This window comes from Perissodus microlepis, chromosome 8, assembly GCF_051167445.1.
Source record: "Perissodus microlepis isolate ML-2025 ecotype Zambia chromosome 8, ASM5116744v1, whole genome shotgun sequence".
Lineage (NCBI taxonomy): Eukaryota > Metazoa > Chordata > Actinopteri > Cichliformes > Cichlidae > Perissodus > Perissodus microlepis.
Genome location: NC_140468.1, coordinates 28,327,883 through 28,346,111, shown reverse-complemented (window position 1 = coordinate 28,346,111; position 18,229 = coordinate 28,327,883). Strand labels below are relative to the sequence as shown.

General features: G+C 47.4%; 1 protein-coding gene across 1 annotated transcript; it reads left to right on the top strand.

Annotated features, from left to right (window-relative positions):
• The first annotated feature begins 928 nt into the window (after positions 1–928).
• LOC146382157 (casein kinase I) lies at positions 929–17,697 on the top strand. Its single transcript, XM_084938506.1, has 10 exons — positions 929–1,515; positions 9,779–9,889; positions 11,127–11,275; positions 11,581–11,809; positions 11,939–12,109; positions 12,204–12,352; positions 13,547–13,712; positions 14,421–14,560; positions 16,040–16,110; positions 16,253–17,697. Exons 1-9 carry the CDS (start codon positions 1,440–1,442, stop codon positions 16,070–16,072), a joined length of 1,224 nt encoding a protein of 407 aa, XP_084794632.1. The 5' UTR covers positions 929–1,439; the 3' UTR covers positions 16,073–16,110; positions 16,253–17,697.
• The last annotated feature ends 532 nt before the right edge of the window (positions 17,698–18,229 follow it).

Genomic DNA, 18,229 nt, shown 5'->3' with positions numbered 1-18,229 from the left:
ACCAGGATCTATATATAAATGTCCCACACAGCCAGTAGCAGTGTTTTGGTTATGAGAGAGTATTTGTCACCTTTGTGTAATTAAAATGCATTACTTTATCTTACTAAATATTATAAAGTTAAAAGACTTTTTAAACAGAAACAAAAGTATGCCAATATACTGTATTTGTTTGGCCCTATGATCACCTGTACATTCTGTCCTTGAGTGAGTTATTGTCACAGTTTGAAATAGAGAGTAAAAAGTTAGTATTTTGTTCCTGGGTGATTCCTCGGAGCATCCACGGGATGCTGGCTCACTGAGCAACTCACAGAGCTGCAGACATTCACCCTCAAATCTGCACTGACTGTAAGATCTATTTTACAGCTGTCAGCCATGGAAAATACATTTTAAAAATATATATAATTTGTCATTATATTATTTTTATTACATTGCCATGATGTTATAACTCAGCCATAACTTTGATGCATTACTTGGCTAATTTTTGCATTTCTTGTGTGGTCAACAATCATTTGGGTTTTTTCTTCTTTTACATGGACCCTTCACGTGGAGGGAGTATTTTCACCCAAAATGTATTTTATATTTAAAGCTCATCCTATGAACTGTGAGGCGGGATGAAGCCATGAAAACACACATTCTGACAGGACTTGAATGCAGCATGCAGACAGCGCATTGGCGTACACGTGAGGGCGGGTTACCTAACTTTAAAAACACACTCCTGCCACGTGAGAAGCTTCCTAAGAGCCAATGAAAAAAAACCTGTGGTCGGTCCACATTGAGCCAATCAGAAAATAGCAACAGACTTGTGGGCGTGGCCCGCAAACATTCACCACAATAACGCTGTTATATACACAGACTGTGTGTCTGCTGGACTCTGTTCGACCCAAAGAAGCAACATGAACTGTGATAAGAGCGAGCGGCTTCACGCGCTCTGCTTCCTTATAGTCACCGCAGTCACCGAGCCAGCGCTTTATTGTGCTCCAGTGTGTCTGGGTTTCCCGTGTCTGTATGAGGACATGTGAGTAAGTGTCGAGAGTTCACTTTGACATGTTTTTTTCCACATCTGCCTGTAGTTGCTAGGGGAAGTGACGTCAGCAGCGAGTGACAGCTTTCACAGACTGGGAGACGCTGCGTACCCGTTCAGCTGTCTGGAGTTGGATCAGAGTAATCGGAGTCCATCGTTAAGTTTGGGATCACAGTGGCCCCCAAACAACGGAGAGCATAGACTACGCGTTTCACGGTACCGGGCCATACCGATATTACAGACTTCCGGTGGTCAGAAAGAGAAAAAGGGGATGGTGAAACCTGCGCTGTTACAGGAAGAGATCGAAAGGGACCGGGCTGTGTACACCGACGGGCTCAAAGCTCTAATATTCCTTCATACAGCAGGAGAAGTGCTTCGTAACTAAGATAAGGAGACTGTGTCAAAGAGCACCGCGGACATGGAGCTCAGAGTGGGCAACCGCTACCGGCTGGGCAGGAAGATCGGGAGTGGGTCCTTCGGGGACATCTACTTAGGTGAGTGGAAGCTGTCACCTGAAACGTGCCGTTCAAAACACTGCTACGCTTCAGAAAGTGAAGATTAGGTCACCGCTGCAGGACTTCCGGGTCTACGTGATATTTACTGTTTGTTACCCCGTGTGTGTGGTGTTTAACCCTCATCCACCCTGCAGCCCCCACCCACGACAGCGCAGTTAGTGTAACGGCAGAAACACAAGGTGGGGGGGGGGAGATGATACAATAGCCTGAAAGTACGGAAACAACAAGGAACAAAACGAGGAAGAGTGTGTGCTGTTACTGTGTGTGTTGTTACTGTGTGTGCTGTTACTGTGTGTGTTGTTACTGTGTGTGCTGTTACTGTGTGTGTTGTTACTGTGTGTGTTGTTACTGTGTGTGCTGTTACTGTGTGTGCTGTTACTGTGTGTGTTGTTACTGTGTGTGCTGTTACTGTGTGTGCTGTTACTGTGTGTGCTGTTACTGTGTGTGTGCTGTTACTGTGTGTGTTGTTACTGTGTGTGCTGTTACTGTGTGTGTGCTGTTACTGTGTGTGTGCTGTTACTGTGTGTGCTGTTACTGTGTGTGCTGCGCAGGTCTTTTTTTCTTTTTTCTTTTGCCTGTCCCGTTTGGCTCTTTTGCATCAGAATTATTGTCTAAAGGCAAAGAAAGATGCCCAACGGATTTACTTTACCAAATATACCATCCCAGCCTTGCCTCTATTTGATTCACCTTTGCTTTTATTGTTTATTTTATTTTCACTTGCTACACACGGGACAGACTTGACTGGGGAAAAGAAAAGGGAGAAAGAAAAAGAGCGGGGAAGAGGGACGGTGATAAAGGGCAAAAACCAACAAAACAAACAGACAAAAAATACATCTGTCAATCACCTGGATCACCTGTTGAGAAAGAAAAAAGAGAAAACAAGCAAAGAAAGAGAGCAACATAATAAACAACATCATTACGATGATCTATGTGAATATAACAGTAAATACTAAATATTAAACATTATTGTGCAGCACGTAAGATCGACAGCACACAGTGTGCTTTGAGGTAGGAGCCAAAAAGGGTGTAGTTTGTGTGTCTAAGCACCCGTGTGTACACCTGTGAGCATGGACGCGCTTGTTTTTAAAAGGTTCCTTCATGTAATGATCTGCTAGAGGGTGTGGGGGGGCCACAGCCCCGTCCTCCAGGGCATGAAGCAGGTATGGAGGAGATCAAGACTCCAGACATCCAGAGGCCCTCAGAACACAAGAGACCAAGGAAGACCAACAGAGGGGCAGCCGCGCCACTGTCCCAGAAAGAGCTGAGGAGAGTCCCAGATGAGGGGTCATTCAGCAGCCGCGGAGCAGAAGCCAGGGGGGGTTGCAGTGACGTGCCCGTGAGCTCCGCCGGCAGCCAGCTGTGCCTGAATGACCGAGCCCCAGGCCGAGGGGCCGAGGGCACCCCACCCCCGAAGTGGCCCGAGCGAGCCCCAGGCTCCAGGCCCCGACAAGCAGCCACCAGGAGTGAGCCGGTGTGTACCTGGGCGCCCATCCCTGGACACAAAGAACCACCAACGCACCGATGTCTGAGGGCGTCTGCCACTGGAAGGGGAAGTGGTGGGGGGAGATAGGCCTCCATACCTTGAAGGACCTGAGATGTCCCCAGAGAGGTGGCGTCTGATACCCAACCTGACATATAGACACAGACATACAGGCACACACAGATACAAACATCCATTCCCACCCTCATGCTCTCATATGCACTTACTCAACACTCAACCAATGTGGAGACAGACATAGAGAGACACTGTACACACAATCACACTCCCCAAGCGTACTCTAAGCCCCAGGTCTAGGTACCCTTGCCCCTGGAGGGGGAAACTGCACCCAGACCCAGGTGGTGTTACCCTTTTCCCTGCGGTGGGGAGAAGCAGACCGCCCCGACTCCACAGCAGCAGGGAGACCCCCCCATTCCAGACCCCAGTCGGACGGCCAACTCCTCCTCCTGGCCCCCCGCTCCAGCAGGTCGCAGAGAACGGGGGTGAGAGAAGACTCCAAACCTCCCTCCGCCCGCTCATATGTAGTGTTGATGCATGTGTGGTCTAAGGTGCCTTTAAAACCCAGGAGGGCATGGAGCTACCTGCCAGAGAGCAGCAGGTAAGCATAGTCCCTCCTGATAGCCCTCAATGTCTACGTGTATTTAAAATTGGGAGGTGGGCAACGACGCCAGGGGTGAGGTGTACACCCTGATGGTCTTTTGGAGTCCGTGTAGCGTGCCCACCCCCAAGATCCTATATGTATGTGTTATGAGAGTGTGAGTAATGTGAATGTCTAAGTTGTGGGATAAAATTGAGGCACAGGCAGCCAGAAGGGGACAGAGGGGGGGATGCCTCCCCTGCACCCTGGTGACACACCTTTACCCCAAGGCCCTGCATGTATGGGTGATTGTGGTGGAGCGGGAAGAGGGAGGCAGCTGGAGATGGGGAGGGAAGGAAGGGAGGGGCAAGTGACCCCTCCCTGGGGCCAGCTCCCCCGCTGACCCCAGTAGGCACCCCCATACTCCGCAACCCGCCAGGGAAAGGGGGCCCAGGCCCATCCGGACCGGGGCCTAGTTCAGCAGTGCCGCCTGGCCCCACAGAGCCTGGGACAGCTCACTCGACCCCACCACAGAGAAAACTGCACCCACCCCGTCATCCACTCAACTTCCAGACTACACAAGACGATAGATACCCAGGCTGAGATCTTCCTCCACTTCCCATATATCTCTCCCCACCTGCAGAGTCAGGTCCTGGAGAGAGGAGACCTCTTGCAAGATGTAACAGCCTCCCCCACCAGTTGAAGAGCCCCCCAGGTGGCTCGATGCACCGGCGGCACCCTGCGCCAGGGCTGTGGGACCAAACTATGACCCCTCCACCCCCACTAGGTGATGGAGCTGATCAAAGGAGCCCAGAGCAATTGATCTGCAGTGGTGGCAGAGGCTGTATCAAGACTAATGTAATCTAATAGATAATAATTTCTATATTGGTTAGAATTAAGATTATTTTTATTTTTCCAGTTCATGAGGACTGTTTTCTTGGCTATGCATAGGGCAGTGAAAACCATATGGGCTATATTCTTATCTGTAGTGACATTATCTAAGCTGCCCAACAAACACGCTAAAGGGGAAGTTGGAATGTTACATTTCAGACACTTTGATAAGTCTTCACATATCTCACGCCAAAACTTCTGAACTGGTGGACAGAACCAAAGAGCGTGGATATAATTGTCCGGTGAGTTGGTTTGGCAGTGGGAGCAGTTGTTGGTAAACGTTAAGCCCGTCTACTGTGCAGGTCTTAATGCGGAACATATCTGTTAGCCTTTGTGTTACACATGTATGTAACCGTACAGCCACACTGTCCACTCCGTATGCTGTTCAAAGGGTCGCCCACTGTGACCACAGTCCATAACATCAATGGTTCAGGGAGTGGCACCAGTGTGAGCCAGGACACACTGACTATATCTAATATTTAATATGCCAGTCAGCCACTAATATGAACAAAGACTGTAATAAAAAGATGGTTGTAGCTTGAATTTTAACAGCTGGGCTGCTGCCATCTTGAATTTATTTTAGGGAGGCGGGGTTCAGCCAGAAGTTACCACCTACAATGAAACAGACAGCACTCATGTATGGGTCAGCAAGCAGTACCGTTTCAACAAACACATGCACATGTGATCAAAAACACAACATTCACTCAGACTGAACCACAAAGTTACTGATGTCTGCATCACACAGCAAGCTCACAAATGCTGACGTGGTGGTCGAGGCCCAGCAGCCTCCAGCATTAGATGCTACCTGATATGATAGAAGTTTAGTCTTCACTTGCATGCTGAGCTAGAAGTGTGACTTTGTCTCGTCCAGCACGCTGTGTTTTGCTAATCGTGTGTATCACTCACTGTGAGGTACATACGAGACATCCTTACATCAGTTACCACAGTAAATATTTTAAATGTAACCTTTTTGACTGGATTGCATTATGTAAAAGTCTAAACCCTCTGTGCTAGTGTGAGGACGGAGAGTGTGCTTCAAACAGGTCACCCTGACCCTGTTCAGAAGGCGCCTGGTTTTGTCCATCCTCGGGGGCGGGCCTGCAGGGGTTGGCCTGTTACTGCTGCTGGTGACCCCTGAGGCTGGATTTGTGGCTCTCTGCTAGCTACTGACATTCAGAGGTGTCATTGTGCCAGAGCTAAAGATAATATTCACACTTATCTTAATTCCTTGAAATTCAGTCGTCACTTTAAAATGAGTGGTTGGAGCTCATAGTGGGGTCATATGAACACACCTGATGGGGGAGCAGTTGTTGTCCCAGTGAAAATGATAACGTGTGGACGCAGGTTTCCACGTGTTTCTCTCCATAGTCGGGAGAGTCGGCTGAACATGAGCCAGTCTGGTTTTCTGTAAGACTGAACTCGCCTGTTAGAAAAGTCTGAGACTCCGGTGGAGCTCAGGATTTATCCACAGGAGATAATGTGGAACACCAAACATTATGTTCCATCCTGATCTGTTCGTGTGTTAATGAAAATACTGTGTGTAAATGTGTCTCTTTGTTTTTTCCATGGCTTTGAAGTTACAGGGTGTGAAATCTCACCACCAGATGGCAGCAGTGTTAGTGTTACTGCTGTGTTTGCAGCTGTTAGCTGTCAGCGCTAACATCGGTGGGCGCTCACACATGCATGAGCATGTATTCAGACTGTTCTGCTGGGTTCTCACCACATACGTAAAACACGATTCGGTGACACAGCATGTCCATCCTTGCCTCTGTACTCAAGATGGCGAGGTAACATGGCAGCTTCCACAGCCCAGCTATGAGAAGGATTGAAGTTACTGGGAAATGTAGTTACACAGTAATCATTGCATGAGTACAGCATCGTTTTTTGTCTCAGTTAACCCTTTAAAGCCGGTCGGAGCGGGCACGCTCCGTTTTGCGTAACTATTTTTAAATCCCTGTAGCACTGCAACCGCGTAAGCTAGCGCAATATTTTCTTTTTTTTTTGCATATGAAACCGGAGGAGTTGTACTTACATCTTATGCCATCAGCTTGTCCTCGGTCACGGTTTCCTTCCACATATAGCTTTGCAAAAACTGCATAAAAAGCACTTGCAGGAACAAAAACATAATATTCCAGAAACACGCTTTGCTGATCCGATCAGCTGTTCGTAACACTTCCTACACTGAAAAAGACGTCAGCGCGAACTATCGCATGTCCGCCATTACCTGCCCGAAACCGGAAGTGACGTCATTTTCGCGGAAAATGTGGTTGTTTTTTTTTACTTATAGGCCTTAAAAGCCTATTCTGGTGTTTTTAAAAGTCATGTTTGACTTTAAGCTTTTCTGAATAGTTGCTGGGATGCTTAGAACTCAAATTGCACTGCTGGAAATAGTTTATTTTGATGCACATGCTGTTTTCTTTGCAAATTTTCATCATAGGATTGTTTTTCGTTTTTCCTGCAGTATATAAAAATTGGTGTATCTCAAAAATAAAACTATGAAGACACTCAAAATAAATTTCCTGTTGTTGTAAACTATTTTTTGCAACTTGTTTGTATTTAAAGTTTTGAGGGATAAACCTCTTAAATTTCCCCAAGTAGAAATATATGTAAAAAAAACAAAAACGATTTTCAAATTTTTTTTGTAGTTTATTGCACTTTTTTGCAATTTATGTAATTAATGTGCACTTAATGCAGACATATGATTAAAATTTGGGCTATAACAGTTGTATTGCTGTATAGCAACTTGAAATGCTCCCAAAATTGGCTCTACAGCATGTACAAATATAAGATGAGCTCTGGCGGCCTTGGTTCTATGGTCGGTCTTAAAGGGTTAAATAACATGGGAGTTGTTAGTGTCAGCCTTGAAGTCACATTCACAGGCAGACGATAGCTCTGTTTGTGCGCCGCTGACATGTTTTAACGGTGCCGATGTCGGCGCGGCACGTCTGGGCGTGCTGAATGTGCAGGTTTGAACCCACAAATGTCTTCCAGGTAAACAGCAGTGTGAACCACTGCACCACCCAAATACTGTACGAGGACCACTACACTGTGACTAGTGTTGACTGTGTTTAGCAAACTGATGATAGTAAGTTTAATAATAAAAAGCCTGTTTGGCTGGTGCACCGAGGGCCTGAGGCTGGCAGGTCTGGAGTTTTCCTTTAAAGAAGCAGGTAAGGTGCTGCAGCAGGAGCAGAGTCTGCACATGTGCTGTGTCACAAAAGCATTTGGAAGGGTGGCGTGAATATTGCAGAACATGCTGCTCCCTGTTTCTGCTCCACTCACAGCATCCACCTTCTCCCTCTTCGAGCACCTGTCTGCTGCCTGACCCTGGTCTGCCTGCTCCTCCTCCATGTCCTGGAGCTCGGCCTCACCTGGGTTCCTGTTTGTGCCGTAGCTGACAAAGATGCAGCTTCTTGGAGGATTTGTTGTGGTTTCCTGTTTCTCTGCTGTGTTGTGAGTCCAGCTAAGTCACGATTTATGAAATTTGTTTGTATTTTGTTTATTTTGAAGGAGACACACTGACGTTTACACAGCAGTGTGTAGGTGTTGTCCTTCTGTGTGCTGCTGGAAACAGGAACATGTTAGAGACCACAGGACTCATCATCAGGAACATCTCCATGAATACAGGGAGTGCAGAATTATGAGGCAAATGAGTATTTTGTCCACATCAACCTCTGCATGCATGTTGTCTTACTCCAAGCTGTATAGGCTCGAAAGCCTACTACCAATTAAGCATATTAGGTGATGTGCATCTCTGTAATGAGAAGGGGTGTGGTCTAATGACATCAACACCCTATATCAGGTGTGCATAATTATTAGGCAACTTCCTTTCCTTTGGCAAAATGGGTCAAAAGAAGGACTTGACAGGCTCAGAAAAGTCAAAAATAGTGAGATATCTTGCAGAGGGATGCAGCAGTCTCAAAATTGCAAAGCTTCTGAAGCGTGATCATCGAACAATCAAGCGTTTCATTCAAAATAGTCAACAGGGTCGCAAGAAGCGTGTGGAAAAACCAAGGCGCAAAATAACTGCCCATGAACTGAGAAAAGTCAAGCGTGCAGCTGCCAAGATGCCACTTGCCACCAGTTTGGCCATATTTCAGAGCTGCAACATCACTGGAGTGCCCAAAAGCACAAGGTGTGCAATACTCAGAGACATGGCCAAGGTAAGAAAGGCTGAAAGACGACCACCACTGAACAAGACACACAAGCTGAAACGTCAAGACTGGGCCAAGAAATATCTCAAGACTGGTTTTTCTAAGGTTTTATGGACTGATGAAATGAGAGTGAGTCTTGATGGGCCAGATGGATGGGCCCGTGGCTGGATTGGTAAAGGGCAGAGAGCTCCAGTCCGACTCAGACGCCAGCAAGGTGGAGGTGGAGTACTGGTTTGGGCTGGTATCATCAAAGATGAGCTTGTGGGGCCTTTTCGGGTTGAGGATGGAGTCAAGCTCAACTCCCAGTCCTACTGCCAGTTTCTGGAAGACACCTTCTTCAAGCAGTGGTACAGGAAGAAGTCTGCATCCTTCAAGAAAAACATGATTTTCATGCAGGACAATGCTCCATCACACGCGTCCAAGTACTCCACAGCGTGGCTGGCAAGAAAGGGTATAAAAGAAGACAAACTAATGACATGGCCTCCTTGTTCACCTGATCTGAACCCCATTGAGAACCTGTGGTCCATCATCAAATGTGAGATTTACAAGGAGGGAAAACAGTACACCTCTCTGAACAGTGTCTGGGAGGCTGTGGTTGCTGCTGCACGCAATGTTGATGGTGAACAGATCAAAACACTGACAGAATCCATGGATGGCAGGCTTTTGAGTGTCCTTGCAAAGAAAGGTGGCTATATTGGTCGCTGATTTGTTTTTGTTTTGTTTTTGAATGTCAGAAATGTATATTTGTGAATGTGGAGATGTTATATTGGTGTCACTGGTAAAAATAAATCATTAAAATGGGTATATATTTGTTTTTTGTTGAGTTGCCTAATAATTCTGCACAGTAATAGTCACCTGCACACACAGATATCCCCCTAAAATAGCTAAAACTAAAAACAAACTAAAAACTACTTCCAAAAACATTCAGCTTTGATATTAATGAGTTTTTTGGGTTCATTGAGAACATGGTTGTTGTTCAATAATAAAATTATTCCTCAAAAATACAACTTACCTAATAATTCTGCACTCCCTGTATTGCTGTTGTTGATGTTGTGGCTTCCATTATATCTGTGTGTGTGTCACTGTGTGTATTAATGTGTATCCTTGTTGGTCTTTTTCCAGGCACAGACATCTCAGTGGGAGAAGAAGTTGCGATCAAGTTAGAATGTGTGAAGACGAAACATCCGCAGCTCCACATCGAGAGCAAGATCTACAAGATGATGCAAGGAGGAGGTGACCACAGTCTGTCTGTGTCTTTGTTCTCATGCACTCTGTCACGGTTAGCTGCAGGACTCGTTAGCTGCAGGACTCGTTAGCTGCAGGACTCGTTTCCTGCAGGACTCGTTTCCTGCAGGACTCGTTAGCTGCAGGACTCGTTAGCTGCAGGACTCGTTTCCTGCAGGACTCGTTAGCTGCAGGACTCGTTAGCTGCAGGACTCGTTAGCTGCAGGACTCGTTAGCTGCAGGACTCGTTTCCTGCAGGACTCGTTTCCTGCTGGACTCGTTTCCTGCAGGACTCGTTTCCTGCTCCCACTCTCTGCTCTCTTTATTCCTCCACGTGTAATGTGATGGACACTTGCCTGTCGTTGCAGTGATCCCATTAGTCACCAAACAAACACAAGGTCATGTTGAATGACCTCAGTGAGCCGCGGACCACCGCTGTGCTGCGGTTTAGCACAGAAGGCTTCTGTGTCCACGCCTCGACTGTCCCGTGGGTTGGATGCAGCAGCCTCAGCTTGGTGCACGGCTCACAGCAGTGATGATCAGAGTTGAACACAAAGTTCGTTTCAGTTCAGGATTATCACTGAGAAAGCAAACGGCGTTCCACACTGCTGAGCTCTTCCTTCATGTCCGTGTCAGTGCTGGGAGCATCGGACAGCACCAGGTAGTCCAGCTCTTCCAGGTCTCCCTCTGCAGTCTCAGGACTGTGAGACAGGTCCACAGAAGGACAGGACAGACCGGCACCAACAGCACTCACTGGCCCTCATGTTCCTGAGTCTAAATCACACCCTGTGGGATGTGATGTAAGCCTGTGAGGTAACATCCTTGATCCAGGTCTGAGAGGAGACCCCAGCACAGCTCAGCCAGTGTCAGGATTGCCTGCAGGCACATGTGGGCTTTACACACTGCAGAGATGCTGCAGAGTTTCCTTTAAGTGTGGGAATGACTGCCCAAACCAATACACAAGTAGGACACCAGTTTTCATTTTGTCAGCGCCACATTTAAACGAGGGAGTGAAGTAGGACAGAATCACACTTTGTTACCTGGGTGTGGGCCTCACGAGCCCGGCTGAGTGTGAGTGAAGGTTTCAGTATCAGAGCGGGAGCACTTTGTTACCCCCGAGGACACGCCCTTCATCACTGTGTGCTTATTCTGAGCAGCACAGGAGGCGGTGATAGTGGAGACGCTGCCAGCAGGAGAAACCCATCAGACAGTGACTGCAGGCGCATTTGTTTCTGTGTGGTTGCAGTGGGCATCCCAACAATAAAGTGGTGTGGAGCTGAAGGCGACTACAATGTGATGGTGATGGAGCTGCTGGGACCCAGCCTGGAGGATCTCTTCAACTTTTGTTCCCGCAAGTTCAGCCTGAAGACGGTCCTGCTGCTCGCTGACCAGATGGTGAGCTGCTCACACACGCACACGAACGTGCACACGAACGTGCACACACACACACACACACACACGAACGTACACACACACACACACGAACGTACACACACACACACGAACGTACACACACACACACACACACACGAACGTACACACACACACGAACGTTCACACACACACGAATGTGCACACACACACACCTGCTGCACACACACACATGAACGTGCACACACGTGCATGCATGAATGAAGCCGGGCGTAGATACGAGCTGCACTGGACCTAATCTGTCTGTCTTTGTTTGTGGTCCACTGCAGATCAGTCGCATCGAGTACATTCACTCCAAGAACTTCATTCACAGAGACGTGAAGCCGGATAACTTCCTGATGGGACTCGGCAAAAAGGGCAACTTGGTGTACATTATTGACTTCGGTCTGGCGAAAAAGTACCGAGACGCTCGCACGCACCAGCACATCCCGTACCGCGAGAACAAGAACCTGACTGGCACCGCTCGCTACGCCTCAATCAACACTCATCTTGGGATCGGTAACAAGCCTGTTTGTCATCCGCCACGCACTCTCTCCTGCTCCTCCTCATCCCACCTGAGATACTCTGCTGCTGTAGTGAAACCCGTTTCCTCTTCATCATCTTTATTTCCGCTCGTTCTCTCCACAGAGCAGTCGAGGCGCGATGACCTTGAGTCGTTGGGATACGTCCTCATGTATTTCAATCTGGGCTCGCTGCCTTGGCAGGGGCTGAAGGCCGCTACCAAGAGGCAGAAGTACGAACGCATCAGTGAGAAGAAGATGTCCACGCCGATCGAGGTGCTGTGCAAAGGCTACCCCTGTGAGTTTGCGGTCTTCAGAGCTTTCCTTTATTTGAAGCCGCGTGATCCCGGCTGCACGTCGGCTCAAACATGTTTGTTTCCACTCTGTCACAGCTGAGTTCGCCACCTATCTGAACTTCTGTCGCTCCCTGCGCTTCGATGACAAGCCCGATTACTCGTACTTACGGCAGCTCTTCAGAAACCTGTTCCACAGACAGGGCTTCTCCTACGACTACGTGTTCGACTGGAACATGCTGAAGTTTGTGAGTATCAGCTGTCAGAGAAGCAGGAGAACATTAAACACCAACAGGTTGAACAGGCGTGACTCCATCCTGTGGTCTGAGATGTTGGAGCTGCAATATCATTCAGTTTTTTTCTTTAGTGCCGAAACACAACAAGGATGACCTCGAGGCCCTTTTTACTGTGAGGGCAACACTGAAAGTAGCTGTACATAATGTTTTGTCTGTGAGATGGTCACGAGTCATTTTTTCTGTAATGGATGAAAGTTAATTTGTAATTCATGAAATCTTTATTAGTTAACGTTAAAGAAACAGACGTCAGCCTTTTATAGAGAAGCAAACTGTGTCTCCTGACACAGCAGGTCCTCTCCTGCACGCGAGCTCTCTGCTCTCTGCTGCGTCTGTTTACACAGGACGGTGAGATGTTTAGTGACCTGCTAGTCTCAGTAGGATGCATCACACACGGGGACCAGACTGACAAACAGGGCTCGTCTCCTCCTCGTTTGTTAGCTGCTGGTTTGTTATTGTGTGTTAAACATTTAGAAATGATCTGCAATGGTTGTTTGAGTCCTGCTGACAGCTGCTCAGTACCAACACAGCTGCCAGGTCCAGCTCAGTGAGGTGTAACAAGTCAGCATCCACCTGTCACTCAAAGCAGCCACGCCTCTAATTATGGCCGACTGTTCACATGTAAAGAGGTATTAAAACTGTGCATAGACATGAACACAGGGTTAAAGAGCAGCTCTGCAGTTTGTAACAGGGCACGCTGTGAGTTTGGATCATGTCGTAGTTTTAGTAGATACTTCATTACCCTGTTTTTCTGTGGCTCAGGTTCAGATGTCTCGGCGTGGACTGTGAGGGTCGTTACTTTGCTTTAGACCAAAGCTGGTGGAAGTCCCGCCCTGTCAGTCGTCCATGTTGGCGACAAACCAGGATGGCAAGCCTGTCACATTAGTAAGATGAGTGTGTGGAGGCTGGTACGTGGTCCTGTGATGGCGTCTTTGTAACAGAGAGAGGAATTCATGAAGGGGAATAGAGCTCCTGCACGAGCGCACGCATTAGTGCAAAAAGTACAGAAGCCTGCTGAGCATAAACTGATCTGTGCCGGGCCAAAGTGCGCGCGATGGTCACAGTACAGGGTTAGCATGCGTGCAGAGGCTAATAAACCCGCAGAGTCTCAGTCGGGTCCATAATCTGTTCTTCTGTGACCTGCTAAAGGGAGCCAACCGTGCAGCAGAGGAAGCAGAAAGGGAGCGTCGGGATCGGGACGACCGGTTGAGGCACAGCAGGAACCCCGGGGCCAGAGTCCCTGCTGCGCCCGGGCGCCCCCGAGGGACCCAGGAGGGAACAGTGCCCACCCCGCTAACACCCACCTCACAGACAGGTCAGTTCACTCCAGCTGCGTTAGATCACATGTAAGTGTCCCAAATACGCAAAAAATGTAGGAAACAAGCTCGGTAGAGGACGGTGTTCTCCTCCACACGCACCGCAAGGAGATCGTTGGTACATGTATCTGTGCACTTTCATATTTCTGTGTTCCACATGCTCTATGTTGGTTTTTCTTACAGGTGCAGTGTTGTGCATTTCTATTTGTACTCCATCCTTTTATTAGATTTTGTTCTATTTTCTCCCTCCTTCCTTTTATTCCTTTCTCCTGCCTGTCAGCTCAGACGCTGTCAGCTGTAACTGAAATAACACCAAAGAATAAATAAAAGAAACACGATGTAGAGAACTTATAGAGCTGATCCTGGTGCATTCAGATCATAACTCTGTAGGAATCTGGTGTTAAAGTCCAGACGTGTTTATATGCAGTGCGCATGTCCTGTAGACGAAGAGGAGCTGCTCCTGTAGTGTTGCTGTGGCCTCAGTGACCTCAGCGTGTCAGCTGATGATCTGTCAGCTGTTGTGCGGCTGGCTCCTTCATGGAGGTGATGGTGCTCTCACTTCGTTTGTCTTTTCTTTAACGGTTCAGGTGATGTTACTGTGACACGGTGCAAGCGTGTACAGGTTAACATGAACTCCAGCCCTTTGCAGTCAGTCTTTGAAACATGGACTCATTCATCTCACAGTACGATGTGTTTATGGTCTCCAGCTAACACGTCTCCTCGACAAGTGTCCGGGATGGAGCGTGAGCGAAAGGTTAGCATGAGGCTGCACCGCGGCGCTCCGATCAACGTGTCATCCTCCGATCTGACCGGGCGACAGGACACCTCCCGCATGTCCACCTCACAGGTACAACACTCCCTCTGCTCCTAGTCTGTGTGAACCAACAGCATGAGACTCACTGAATATTTCATGTGAGCTGAGCACGCAGGAAAGCCCGCGCACAAGTACGGACGACAAAGCTGGGCTTGTTTGGGGGGTTTTCAGCAGTACTGCAGCAGTATTGCAACAGTAGTACAGCAGTATTGCAGCAGTATTGCAGCAGTACAGCAGTAGTAGTACACTAGTATTGCAGCAGTAGTACACTAGTATTACAGCAGTATTGCAGTAGTACAGCAGTAGTACAGCAGTATTGCAGCAGTAGTACAGCAGTATTACAGTAGTAGTGCAGCAGTATTGCAGCAGTAGTACAGCAGTATTACAGTAGTAGTACAGCAGTATTGCAGCAGTATTGCAGCAGTACAGCAGTAGTAGTACACTAGTATTGCAGCAGTAGTACACTAGTATTACAGCAGTATTGCAGTAGTACAGCAGTAGTACAGCAGTATTGCAGCAGTAGTACAGCAGTAGTACAGCAGTATTACAGTAGTAGTACACTAGTATTGCAGCAGTAGTACAGCAGTATTACAGTAGTAGTACACTAGTATTGCAGCAGTAGTACAGCAGTATTGCAGCAGTAGTACACTAGTATTACAGCAGTAGTACAGCAGTATTACAGCAGTAGTACACTAGTATTGCAGCAGTAGTACAGCAGTATTACAGCAGTAGTACACTAGTATTGCAGCAGTAGTACAGCAGTATTACAGTAGTAGTACACTAGTATTGCAGCAGTAGTACAGCAGTATTACAGTAGTAGTACACTAGTATTGCAGCAGTAGTACAGCAGTATTACAGTAGTAGTACACTAGTATTGCAGCAGTAGTACAGCAGTATTACAGTAGTAGTACACTAGTATTGCAGCAGTAGTACAGCAGTATTACAGTAGTAGTACACTAGTATTACAGCAGTAGTACAGCAGTATTACAGTAGTAGTACACTAGTATTGCAGCAGTAGTACAGCAGTATTACAGCAGTAGTACAGCAGTATTACAGCAGTAGTACACTAGTATTACAGCAGTAGTACACTAGTATTGCAGCAGTAGTACAGCAGTATTGCAGCAGTAGTACACTAGTATTACAGCAGTAGTACAGCAGTATTACAGCAGTATTACAGCAGTAGTACACTAGTATTACAGCAGTAGTACACTAGTATTGCAGCAGTAGTACACTAGTATTACAGCAGTATTGCAGCAGTAGTACACTAGTATTACAGCAGTATTGCAGTAGTACAGCAGTAGTACAGCAGTATTACAGTAGTAGTACAGCAGTATTGCAGCAGTATTACAGTAGTAGTACAGCAGTAGTAGTACAGTAGTATTACAGCAGTAATTTTTCTGTAAGCTGGTACTTGTCCTGTAATCTGATGCCTGTGTGATGATGTCGTGTTGCTGAGTTGTGTGTTTGGATTCTGACATATTGACTCTGTTCTCTCTCCTCCCTCAACCTCAGAATAGCATTCCCTACGAGCATCACACCAAGTAGACGCTCGCCATGTCCTCGTGTGACGGCAGCAGCGCGGGGTAAGTCCCTCCCAGTGTTTTCGCCGTGTTTGGTGCAGCTCTTCAGCCTGCTGTCTCGGTCGGACGCCGGCTGTGGGGACAGCTGTGTTTTGGTGCATCATGGTCTGTTCTGACACTGGCTGCTGCTCTGTGTCTCCGTCAGGTGGTGTCTGAGGTACCATCCTCTGGTCTCCAGCTACGAGCTCCTCAATGAGCACCAACAATACAAGCAGTCCGAGCCCTGATCTCCACCATAACGTCTACGGCTCCAGTCACAGACTGACCCTCTGATGCTTTTCCATTTACCTTTGTGGTCTGAATCCAGACTGTTGGTTTTCAGGGCTCTTTTGGGGCCACTTGAACTAGTTTATCAGGGCTGACCCGGCACCGCAGCAGGCTGATCCAAACCATGAGGACCTCACGGACCGCTGCATCAGCCTTCCTCACTGGACGGTTTGTCAGTGAGAACTCTGAATGGGAGCGTCTCGGTCTGAGGGCGGGCACACTATTCACACGTTCAGTTTTCATTTCGTCTCATTTGTTCGTGTTGTCGCCGACAGCCGTCCCCACACGCTCTGATTGATTCAGCTGTCTGTGTTAGCGAGTAACTCTAAAGCAGGCATCCTGCTGCTCGTGTATGTGAGCTAGCATCAGCCCAGAGACAGCAGCTGAGAGGCCAGCTTATAGCATGACATCACATTTACAGCTGCATGCTGTTTTCCATCGTTTTTTACTGTTGGCTAAAAATCACTCATGTACTGTTTTTAGTTCATTCAAGCTGGCAGGTAAATCTTTTTGCTTTGGTGAAAAACTCAGCACTGGTTTTTTGTTGTTGTTTTTAAACAGGATTTTTAAAGTGCTAAAGTTAGCAGGCTAGCTGTAACATAGCTGTGCTGCTATGGTGGCGACGCTAACATCTTTATCTTATTGGAGGTTAGTAAATGAGCTGCAGGTGTGTAGATGAGCTGATGTCCTTGTTTCTCCTGCAGCGTGGAGCCGGTTGTTTGGGCAGAACCCGAGCGTAAATGTTAGACGCACCCGGGAGAGCAGAAGGTTGTCTTGATTTGGTGTAGGGATGGACTTTGGCAATAAAAAGCTAAATGTAACACAAAAGATTGCACAGAGCACGTTTCGATGCATCGCAGGCATCTGGATACAAGCCTGAGTGTGAGTTAAACTTAAGAAGACACCTTTGCAGGGGTTGGGTTTCCCCCGAGCGTCCCAGGTTTCTCTGCTCTATCACAAAGATGCACTGCGTTGGGCAAACACATCATTGGGTATATTTCACCAAAAGTTCTTTCACTGTATATATAATATTCTTACTTTTGAGTTCGTATTGTTTCTGCACTGTGAAACATTTATAATATTAAAGTGTGTTTGGTTTTTTGTGACGTACCAGTGGAGAAGAGTCTGAACATGATTCAGGAGTCGCTGCGCCTCCTTAAGGGCAACAAATGAGAAGCTGAAGGACTCTGTCATCCTGGTGCTGTGACAGCACCGTCTGCACCAACCAGAGTGTGCGCCTCTTTTTCCAGAAGTAGTGCATTGGTTTTTATATGAATGCGTCTTACAGTCGACTGTAATAAAGCTCCATCTCTGCTGTGAAAAGGCTCTGCTGTTGTGTTTTTGATGTGAACCTGTGCGCTCTGCTACGCTCCGCAGTGTGTAGCCTGTGGAAAATAATCCTTCATCACATCTCTGTACACATGAGCCAGGAAAACAAACGGAGCTGCAGCAGTGTGCGTGCTCTGATGTTGGTCTGAGAGAGTCACACACAGAGCAGCTCTGTAACAGCATCAGGCAGGAGCGAACGCAAGGAGGAGCTGAAACAACATCAAAGTTTGTAGTGCAGCAAAAATCAGGGTATCGCTCCAAACACATGTAGGAGGGGGAATAACTGGGCAGCTTGAGCTATTATATAATATACTACATGTATTATAGGTAAGTTCACTTTGTCTTCACAGTACTGATGTAAGGATCCTTGAGAGGGAGTAGAAATGTCAAAGTGAGGTCAGAGGTGACGTGTTTAAAATCTTTCTACAGTATTTTCTGTAAATGGACAAACAGCACATCAGTTTGTAGGTTCTAAAGCTTTTTGTCAAGTTTCCACCAATAAATCATCAAGTTGACTTTGAAGACT